Source organism: Rhipicephalus microplus, chromosome 7 (assembly GCF_043290135.1).
Source record: "Rhipicephalus microplus isolate Deutch F79 chromosome 7, USDA_Rmic, whole genome shotgun sequence".
In the NCBI taxonomy this organism is placed as follows: domain Eukaryota; kingdom Metazoa; phylum Arthropoda; class Arachnida; order Ixodida; family Ixodidae; genus Rhipicephalus; species Rhipicephalus microplus.
Window position 1 is genome coordinate 55,080,382 of NC_134706.1, and position 11,733 is coordinate 55,092,114.

Below are 11,733 nucleotides of genomic sequence, written 5' to 3' on the forward strand. Positions count from 1 at the left end.
GTAAGCCCATGTGCTCCGATTTGCCTTCTTGTTAAAGAACTCCAGGTGGTAGAAATTTCGGAAGTCCTCCACTACGGCGTCCATCACAATCATATTGTTGTTTTCGGTCGTTGAACCTCACATATAATCATCATCACGCATCTCATGATTATTGTGTTTGCGTCAGTCATATACCTTTGATGACCATTCATGTCCCCTAATACCAAATTAGGCATATGTGAAGCTAGCGAAACGAGCGCGAGCGCACCATGGGCGTGGCGTGCGTAGTAATGACCTACATGACATGATTTCCACGTTAGGGTCTGTCACTTATGTTCCTCATGCAGTTATGTCATAACACACGAGTTTTGCATTATGTCATGTGAACAAAAGCACCACAAGAACAGCAAGATAATGAAATGTAAATCATGACGTTCGTGACATACTCGTCATAATTTTCATGTTATGACTAGTCAGTTTTACTCGTCATTCAGTTCAGTTTTGCCACATCAATTTTGATATTAGTTTCATAACTGGTACAGCCAGGAGAGCTAAAAGACGTGGGCGGCTAGATAGATAGATAGATAGATAGATAGATAGATAGATAGATAGATAGGTAGATAGATAGATAGATAGATAGATAGATAGATAGATAGATAGATAGATAGATAGATAGATAGATAGATAGATAGATAGATAGATAGATAGATAGATAGATAGATAGATAGGCTCAATGTCGCCGAAGCCCACTAGGAGATGCTTCGCATTTTATAACACAGACTGCTCGCGCTCCGCAACCGTTCGATGGCCACTCGTATCTATCAGCACTGTGTTTTGATCGCCGATGCAGTGCCGGTGAGAGATTTCTCCTGTGAGTTGCTGAACAATTAAAATTCATTGCGTGAGCGTTGACTAAAACCAGACTGCGGGACTCTGTGTTCACTCGGAGTCTCCCCTCTCTCATTGTTTATTAGGGGCAACTGGGATGTTCCAGTAGGAAACACCATTCCGTCACTGCGTGCTTTGCACCTCTCTATTTTCTACGCTGTGCAACGCAGCGGTAAGCGGCAGCCTCAATGTCGCCACCAGTGTAAGCGTTGGTGCCTGCTGTTTCGTATGTAGACGAGGTTTCCTTTGGCGGGAGATGGTGCTTTTTTTTCTGTTCTTCCATATAGCACATGTCGGTTACTGCTGCAAGTTCACCCTCTAACTAAAAAACAGCGGTGTTTCTTTATACTTATAGTGTGTTGAAATGCCAAGCGGAAATGGATGTTTGCGCAATACCATAATTATATTTGGCACCGTTGTGACTTCTGATTATTTTGTAGAAGATCACGTAAGAGAGAAAAAAACAGCAGCTACCCTTGTCCGGACAACCACTGAAGCTGTGCCTGTGGCAAGGAATGATTATCGCGATGCCGCCGTGACGGTGAGTCTGGTTCGTTTACCTTGGGACTGAGGAGTTGTAGAAGTGGCCTCTACAGGGCGCACCTCACTTGCGTACGACGTAGAATTACACCATTGCGATTCTCCCAGGTTTTTTCACTGGTGTTTTTCGCTGTTCTAGGAAAGTTAGACGCAGCAGCTCTTTTATATATTACTGTAAAAATTTTTTAAACGTGACAAATTTCTCTGCGGTGCTGAAACCCAACGAAACACCTTTGTGCACAATGCAAAAAAAATTATGTTCGTGCGTAAATAGAACGGGGGCGTTTGAATTATAGTGGAGTTCCCGAACGAACAGTCATGCCACTGCTTGCGAAAGAATGCATGGTATTATCCAAACTATCGCATCAACTTATAAATTATACAAAAAGCGTCAAACAACACCAAACATGTCACACATCAAATAAGCAATACGCGAGTGGTATAAATCTTTCCCTCCATTACAAATGGCGCAGTCATATTTCTCTAACGTCATCTCTGACAGCTCCAACACGTCAGGTCTTACGGAAGCATAGTGGGTGCTTTATTTCTGCGCTTATATGAAAGAGAACATGGCCGCACTATCGCGACTATATAAAAAAAAGTGATGACGATTCATGGCGTACTGGGCCCCACACAAGCGCACGGGGGTTTAAACTGCGCTAGATTAAGACCGCCTGGTGTTTATTGTAACTATGCTGCGCGTAGCGCTTAGCTTTGTCACTTCTTGCAGTCAGAATATAAAAATTGCAGCATATTCATGGAGTGAATGATGATAAGAGGGGCGAAGCGTCCGTCAGCCCATCCGTGCTTCCGTCCGTCCGCGCGAGCATCCATGCGTTCATCCATGCGTCGATCCGTCTGTTCATGCGTCCGTCCGTGAGTCCATCCATTCGTCTATCCGTCAGTTTGTCCGTCCATCCGTCCGTACGCACACGCGTCCGTCCATCTGTCCGTCCGTTTTTTAGTCATTCTGTCCATCCGTCCATGCTTCCAATTAGTGAACACTCCAAGTACCGCCCTCTCGCATCCCCTGAGGCACGTACCCACTCCGCGCATTCATTCATTGGTTCGTCCGTCTGCTAATGTGTCTGTCCGTCCGTGCATGCGTCCGCCCGTGCATCCATCTAGTGAACACTCCAAGTATTGCCATCTCCTATTACGCATTCCCTGTGGGCTTGGAGAGAAAAAATAATCAAAACGTTGCTTGTGCTTTGTACTGAGTCTCCTCAGATCATCTGATCATCTAAATAAAACTATACTCACCTTTCGCCGAGTACACCGCAGAACGCATTATTTAGGCGGATATCATACACCAATATGACTTCATGGTGTAATTCATTGGTGTAACATCACACTGTGATAGATACCAAGTGACGAAATCTGCTGATACCAGATACGTTATTCCGTATGAAAACTTTTTCTCACATAAAACAAAAGCTGATTTTTAGAGCTTATACCAGTAAAGTACACTACAGAAAAAAGTCTAACCCATATTTTTTCATGGACAGCTTCATCGCCAAAGTGACGCTGCAATACGGGTATAAGTGCTATTTTTCTGAACTATGTCACAAAATATCGGCACTGTGTTTGCTTCTTTCGGTACTGTATCAAACATTTTGAAATTTATTGTACAAAGTCGTAACTACCAGAACCTGAGTATTTTATTCGCCGAAGAAGTTTGTTTTTCTACAAAACATCACCGAGAAGATTTTTCACCCACGCTAAAACTAATGAAAGTTAAAACCAAAGTTATTAAACTGTCGGGACGCGTACAAGCGTGATGGCGACATTAAACCGCACGGCGTGAGAACTCTTAGATAGCTCTACTCTTGTTCCTTCGCTTTCCTCGCTTTTTTTTTTGCCCACAGGGTGAAGAAGTTGAGTAGGCGACGGCAGAATCAGCTCTGAAGTAAAAAAAAAGAACAACTACGGAGTCTGGCTTCATTTATCTGTTGCCACAATTACCACTACAAATCTAGCATAGTCATGAAACATGAGAGGCTTGAGATTAAATATACAAATAATCACAGTAATTGGGCAAATCAGTATTTTATACAAGTTATGTAGCTCGATCATGTTTTCACTATTGTCCCCAACTGCCTTTTTTACTGCTAGTATTGCATCGCACCGTCATCGGTGCAGCATTCAGTTTTTCTGTTTACTATTTTCTTTCACAGAGAAACTGGACTGCATAATATGGGGAACACGTTCCGGTGAAACTATTGAAGTGAGTGACTGCTACAAGGGCTCCTCCTTGGCCTACGGAAAGCTGGATATGGCAGTAAAAAACTGAAGAACTGATCATTGCCGTTAATATGTTGATATTGATAAAACTACTCTAAAATTAGCTTAGAAGAAGAAGGAATTGTGACGGAGCCACCAAAAATACTTACAAAAAAATAATGCATTCTGTAGTTTTAGAACTGCTCATTGTCAACTGAAGTTTTTTGACAGAGCTGAAGTGTTGGCGACGCCAGAATAAAACAGTGTTCCTCACTAATACTTTGCGTAGTGGGTCTACCACTCTTTCAAATAATGAATTATTAACCATAAACTCGCGTGCGACACTACTCTTTCACTGGTGGGTAAAGCAAAAAAATGACTACACATGAGTTTGAAATTGGTGTTGAGCACTGTAGGTTTTTAGCTCAATTGGATTTTATTGTCAACATGTTGTGAAGATGTAAATTTGCGCAGCAGAGGCTTGAATAGAAATTTAAACTCTCTATACTGCAAAATTTTTATCTCGCAAAAGGATCTTGCCTCAATACACTGACGGGAAACACCGCAAAAACATAACGAAGAAATAATGATCATCAAACACAAAACAAAAGAGTGACCAAACAACACAAGCGTCGTGTTGTAGTATTTTTCCTTTGTTCTGTTTTCGCTCTGTTTCTCTCAGTTTTATGTACACACTGACCCTTCAAGACACCCTTTCGCTTCACGAGATTTTTCCAGCGTTAAACACTGACAAGTTCAGGTTGCAATGGAGGCCTGTCCGGACCCACAGATTTTAAGACCCCTCTGCTGTGCCGCATATCTGATCACCACTTTGGTCAGTGGTTTCACAGGAGACTAAGGCCGTGGGTTAATGCGTATTCATCTGGGATGTAGTGGCCAAGCACTTCACCGGGGTGGCCAATTATTCTCTGGTGAGAGAATACGTTACCGGTGGTGGTCACTGGGGAGGCCACTCCTCAGGCCCCTTTAATGCAATTCGATCATCACGTGGATAGATTTTTTAAATGTGGTGAAAATGGCACCGCACCAGGATTCCAACTGCGGACCTCTTGCATGCGAGGCTGATATTCTAATCACTATGCGATCCCTGCATCCAGTCTTTCTTAGTAATGAAGTTCAACTTGCGGTAATCTACATAAAATTAGTGCGAGCCATCTTTCTTCTAAACCAGTACAAAGGGTGGCGCCCACGGACTTGCAGACGATTGAATAACATCGTCATCGAGCATTTGTTTGACTTACCTACGAATAGCGTACTGTTCTTTCAGTGAGATGTGGCAAACGTGTTGACGCACTGGTTGCATGGTAGGCTCAGTGATGATTCTGTGTTTGTTTATTGGAGTCTGTCGGTGCTCCGTAACAACACTAAATGGGTGCCCATAGAGATAGAATTGAAACTTTCCTATGGCCCACACAATGGCTAAGCACTCTTTTTCTGTAAGTGAATAGTGGGCTTCGGCTTTGATTAGAGCACGACTGGCGTAGGAGACGAAGTATTCATCAAATCTTCGTTTACGCTGGGTGAGCACATCCCTAAGACAGACACCGCTAGCTTTCGTGAGAATTTTAGTCAGGGCAAGTGGACCAAAACGTCACAAAATAGACGGTGACGTAAGAAGGCGACGAAATGTGACGAATGCATAATAAGATGCTTGTAAATACCCGGACAGGTCATAATTTGATTGATATGTGGGGTTTAACGTCCCAAGCCACCATGATTATTAGAGACGCCATAGTGAAGGGCTCCGGAAATTTCGTCCACCTGGGGTTCTTTAACGTGTACCCAAATCTGAGCACACGGGCCAACAACATTTCCGCCTCTATCGGAAATGCAGCCGCTGCATCCTGGATAAGGTGATGGTTCCAGCGGAGAGTTCAGTGAAAGGCGATATGAGGCAGGCAATGTTCCGAAGAAAACGACGAAAATACGAACAAAGGGCGAGGAAGCTGGGAAGTTCAGCATTTTCGGCTTAGAGAATTTGGCAAAGGCACGCACATTTGTCGGAACAGAAAGAACATCATCCGCATAGATGACATGGCCAAAAATGAAAAGTTGCCTCGCGCTAAAGCAGCGCTACTTTAAGTTGAGCTATAAACCCACAATGCTTCGGCAAGTGATAACTGTTTTGAAGCTGTTTCGAAGATGTGTTGAGAAGTCGCACGAAAATAGTACGATATCGTATAGTGGTGAGAAGGTCTTTGTAAATGAGAAGAACATCCGCCTACTATGAACTGGTAGCTTTGCCAAGCCGATTAACCTGGAGAAACATTTAGTTGACAACAGCGCGTGCGCGCCCATTGCCCGGCAGAGAGGCGTCACCAAGAGTACAGAGTAAGCAGATGCAAAAAGTAGCAATAAATATAAAGCGTGCAATATGGCAAAAAAAGTCACAGCCTTGCCGCAAAAGTGAAGCAATGAACGCGATGGCAACAAATTGGAAAGTCACGCACAGATTGGCAAGCAGATCGAAACGTGCCCCGCGTCTCTCACGCACAAATGATGCACGAAACGTACTCACAAGTACAGATGTATGCGAATAAGCGTCTCAATTGTTACCTCGCTGTGTCTGAAAAGCACGCCCGTTTTGCAAGCGGAGGCTGTGAAACGATTGCGGTGGTATTTGTGCGCCCCGTAACTACAACATAATTGTTCAAGTCAAGCCCACCGCCAGCCAAGACGGATTATCCTTTCCACCGGGAGATAAGGGCGCTCGAGAGATTGTCCACTCCCCTCCCCTCCTCTCAGCAGGCCAAAGTTTGCGTGAGAGATGAGAAGAGCTGTTGCGCGCTTTTTGTACCATCTTGCTGATAATGCTGAAAACACAATCGCCCCCCCCCCCCCCTGCCATGCCCACCAACAGCGGTAAGTCGTATAGGTATAAATAGCTTGCCATTCGACCGTTGAAGGAGTTAACTCTCGGTGGCTCAGTGGTTAACACCTCGCATTCACGACGCAGAGGTCCCTCATTCAATTCAGCGTGCCGGAGCCGATTTATCTGGATTTTTTTTCTTTTTTGAATTTTCTTATATATTAATACGTATACAAATACAGTGCAGAACATCGACGCCGATATTTACGCCGACGCCGGTGGCGAAATGTAGCCTAAAGTGCCCATATATTTGCAATCGCAATAAAAATTGTTGTCCTGCTCTCGGGATGCCATGTGCTGAAAGAAAGACTGGACATGCCCTTTGCAAGTCTCTGGCAATAAATACCCCTCCCTTCGAACACAGATTGCGTATTAATTCTTCGTAGCAACACCAAGAATTGAACCTAAATTGCAATCTTACCACATATAGCAGCAGAGTCCTGCATGGTAGTCGGTGCCATCCAACACTATCTAGGTGTAACCAAATTCAGTGCGTGCTCTTTCATTGTAGAGAGTATGCGATTCCTCCATGTTTTCAAGCATCCGGCTAATGTATCGTACACAATATTTGTGCCATCGCTTCTCAAGCTCCTGATATAGATTACTTCGCTAGGTATGATTGTTTCCTGTACCACAGGTAAAAAGGTAGTGGGATTAGTTTCAGCCTTAAAGGTCCGTAAACAACTCAGTAATCAAAATTGAGCTGTGGTGAATTGTGCATGAGTGCACGATAAACACGGAACCGTGAAAATTTTAAGACACGGAGAAAAGATAGCACAGTTAGACGCGTTTGATTATCGAAGCTGCGACGGTTACTCATTTCGCTCTTTTGTATGCTTCCCTCCGCTGGTATCAACTTCCAGGCCGCTTTGCCCTCTTCCAATGCCCCTTCCAATCTCGTGCCCCTTCCAATATCGCATGGCGTACATTATCGCTGACGCTGCATGAAACATCGTCTACTTCAGGTTGCCACTACTCCAGTGGTCAACTTCATCAGTTGCGTTGTAGCTGCGTGCTTGTTGGCGAACCGTGGCTGCCGTAATTGTGCCAGTATGAACCCTGCGTTGCGCGCACGCCTTCAAAAAATCGCCAAATCGATGGGCCCCTAAGGAGACAAGCCAGCCACAGTAGCTGATTCGTAAGCGGGAGCACACACGCTGGCAGCACGACGAACAACAACAAGCAGCCTGGAGAGCTGCTTGCAGGCTGACCGGAAGTGGAAGGCTCATGCCCAGCCAAGCAGCATATTTGGCTTGGCGCGTCAGAGATAAGGCACGGATCTTCACGTGGAGTCTTGAAAGACCCCGAAAGGAGGAGTAATTGTTTTTAAAAATTTGGGGCACGCCGGCGGCTCGTAGCGCTGCCACTTGAGGAATCATTGATCACGACAGCAATCTTCACACAATGCGCTCATATACTTGACATGTTTTCAAATTATTGGAGCTGGTTTACGAGCCTTTTAAGCGGTAAGACAGAGTATCCTAGCCGAGAGAGGGGATGGCACCCAGTAAGAGTGAGTATAGGAGACGTTGGCACTGGCTGATCTAATCTGTCTCTAGCAGCTATCCTATTGTGTTGTCTGTCTTCAAATTACAAAGAAGACTTGTGGAAGAGCTGTTCCGAAATTTATAGAGCAGCTTTGCGGCTTTGCAAATCACTGCGTCTATGCACGGTTGTTCTGCTTGGGTCAAGTGCTGGGAGGGTAGGAGATTTGTCTGCCAGCTGATCATAGAAGTGTCAACCAAGCGCAGCAGCTCCATTTCATGAAGCCCAGAACGCGTGTTTCAGAACCACCAGTTCATGACCAAAACGTCTTCAATTTACCTTGCTAGTATAAAAAAAGCAATAGTGCATTAGCTTTGTCATACCCTTCAACGTGTAGTTCAAGAATGTTGGCGTGATGGAATTGTGGTAGGAGTTAATGGGAAAACAGAAGTGAACAAACTCTATCTCGCATGTTCTTCAGAGACTGCTGCACAAGACATTCTTTAAAAGACTTCTTTTCGACCTGGACCACCATCTTCAGCGAAAAGATGTCTTGCGAGTGGATGACTGTGCTGGAACATATCACTCCTTTCCACCATCATAGACGAGGCTCTGAGTTGCACGTAGACATCACTGAGTCGCTCTTCCAGAAATTTGATAGCCAACACCATGGTACGGTGTGAGACAAAAGTATAGAAGTATAAGACAAGAGGTTGTGCAGATTATGCAACAGGATTCACAAACCCTAAGAAGGAGTCAAGCAGATATCGTGTGCCAAAAGCTTTTTTTCAACATCGCGAAAGCTGTCTCAGACGGTAGCTGAAATGGTGGGAGGAAGAGAGGTGGAGAAACAGAAAAAAGGCACTCCACGTGTCACCCATGTCACGGGTAGTGCCAACAGGCAGGAGACGACGAAGGTGGCGTGTGATATTTCTATGAGGAACTGGAGGTGCGCGAAGCATACGTCTCAGTTGATGTCATTCGGGAAAGGGTGCTCGGTGTACTATGCCTCCATTGTTTCTACCGTCGAGGTTTTCTGGTTAATGCTGGCCACCGACTCTTGTTGAACTTGTCAGCGTCACTTTGTCCCCTTCGAAGCCTTAGGAGTTGGCGTCATTGGCTTAAGAATGCTGGGCGATGCACTTTTTTTGCATGCACAACGGGAGCATGGTGTCCTCCTCGACCCGCTATAGAAGTAGCGGGGGTACCATGGTAGCCCTAAAAAAGCTTGCGCGCTTTGAGGCGTGTAGTCAGTAAGAAATAAAACGACAGCGGAGCAGAGAAAAGCAACCCTCCTTCTTGCCATTGCGCCTTGTTCCCCCGTTGTGCTTCTGGGAACTCATATACACGTCCAAAATTAAACATCGCGATGTCGACTCGGGCAGTAAACTTGAATTCTTACTGTGCTGCTGCTGCCAGCGTGATTACGCAGATGCGCCAAGTCCTAGCTAGAAAATCAGCCGAACGATTAGATTACCCCTTTAAAAGCCATTGTAGCATGAGAGATTTGTGGTGCTGGAGAAAATAAACAAAAATTAACACTCTCACCGCAGCCTACGTGAAAATATAGAACGTCGTAACACAGGTAGGCAAAACTCGGTCTCCGCTGGACGCTGCCAGGTTGAACTTACTTCCATCTGATTACTACACATCTGAGGCATGTCTTTTGGTAACGTATGCCTGTTTCAAATATTTATTGAAATTTGAAATATTGCAATGAATATTTGTTCTCCTATGAATTAAAAAGTTTTGACGTTTCATTGAAAATACGATGATTCAGATAGGCCGTCTCTGTAGTGTCACGAGCAAGTGTTGCGGGACATTACCACACCAGCATATCTAGGGAATAATATATTAAACTTTCTGTAATAAATTACACAATACGCTCATCCAGCATTATTTGGCCTTTCAGCTGTTGTAATGAGTTCCTTTGCCAGCTAAACGAGCTTGTAGAGAACTTGAAAACCTTCATTTCATACATTTGTAAGATATTTAATGTGATGCGACGCCTTTCGTTTTTGGGGTGAAGCTCCTTAAGGCGTGGGTCTGTCCATCCTTTCTACGTATGTAGAAGTACGTAGCCACCGGTGGCACATACCCACTCTAAAGCGGGTATGTGCCACAGGGGATGCTAGATAGAAGATGGCGGTACTTGGAGTGTTCACTAGATCGACGCACGGATGAATGGACAGACAAACTAGCAGAAGGGCAGACATATGAATATACGCGCAGATGTACGGACGGATGGACGCACAGACAGACGGACGGACATTGATGGACGCACGGATGGTCGCGCGGACGGACGGAAGCGGGAACGAACGGATGGCGTAATCACGGACGGGCTGATGGACGCTTCGCCCTACTCATCATCATTCACTCCGTGGATATGCTGTGATTTTTTCTTATCACCTGGTGCTCAAATATCACTGCTCAAGTATCAAGCACTAATTTATTTGGACAGCTATAATTACATGACGACATCAGTAAGGCACTCCTTAAAAGCATCCCCTGTTTCTATGAGGTTAATTTCATGAGGCACAAATCATTCTTATTATCACAAGTGGCTGACTGCTCAGGAGAATAAAATATCACTTGCTAAAGGAGACCACTACGAACAATTTGTTCTGAATATCTCGTTTATCACAAGAGATTTCTCAAATTAAAAAAAAACTCGCCTATTGTTTTTGGAAATGACAAAAACAACAAAAAATTGTTCAGATGGCGATTGTTTTTACGAACTAATAAAATTGCTCGATTGGCGACTTCGCTCAAATACCCTTTTTAGCCAATTTCTGATAAGAAAAAAATTGATCCTAGTTGCAGATAGAAATATTCAATCAATTATGAAAAGTAGCACCTAATAGAGAAATATATAAAACGTCAAGTACATGCCCCAATACTGAGCATAATTTTGATGTAGTGGGTAAAATTGCGAAGTAAATGTCACTCACTAAACATTGCTCCGGCGTTTATCGATTCGCGCCTTCTATTCGTGACCGTTCTTGCAGACGAGCTTTGTTGTTCTGCTATATACCTAATACGTGGTCGACGTCGCCAATCTCTTATTGCTTTTCCAAACGCTGCGCAGTACTTGCTAGGATCGCCTTATCAAAGAGCTTTAAATTGCATATTCTTTATTTGAAAGCTGTAAAAAAATTCAGTATCTTCCTATGGACTAAAAAATAAAGAAATTCATTATTGCGATAGAAACATTCGTCTGTGAGTATATATACGTACAATAAGAACAAGAGACAGAGACAGCAGCTGCTTTTGAGCAGGGTTTTTTATTTTATGGCTTCGTCGTTGTCTTCCTCTCACTTTCTCAGTTGATACTCAAACTCTGGTGGATTTTTCTGCCATTGCAATATTTGTAAAGAACTGCTTTGTGCAAAGTTTATCTTCTGTCCTTATCATTTGGTTCATAAAATCACAGACATTACTCACAGAAGTGTTTGAGATCATAAAGTATTATAAAAGACAAAATTGAAAAAGCACAGTTCAAAAAGATAATTGAACTTTATAACAAGGCGTTGGTTTCATAAGCTCACTATTTGCAGGAATGGCTCTTTGGTAATGGGATCACGTACAGCAAAAAGGCACAGTGTACGTCACAAGTGCAAGTCACATTTAGAAGTATTTTTTCAGAATTTCAAAATTGCTGCAAGCTTTGCAGGATGCCATGAAGTCTTAAAATAAGAGTAACGGGTAACGTGAGGCATTCCAATGCT

At 43.9% G+C, this 11,733-nt stretch overlaps 1 protein-coding gene across 2 annotated transcripts in view; it reads left to right on the top strand.

Moving 5' to 3' along the window:
- LOC119180076 (uncharacterized) overlaps window positions 1-3,895 on the top strand; it is a 39,175-nt gene extending 35,280 nt beyond the window's left edge. Inside the window, exons 4-5 of one of the 2 annotated variants that reach the window (XM_075868137.1) lie at window positions 1,308-1,408; window positions 3,585-3,894. In XM_075868137.1, the coding sequence (XP_075724252.1) occupies window positions 1,308-1,408; window positions 3,585-3,602 (119 nt within the window). In that variant the 3' untranslated portion in view covers window positions 3,603-3,894. Of the gene's footprint in view, window positions 1-1,307; window positions 1,409-3,584 lie in introns of both variants that reach the window. The other variant, XM_075868138.1, reaches the window with a different exon arrangement.
- The last annotated feature ends 7,838 nt before the right edge of the window (window positions 3,896-11,733 follow it).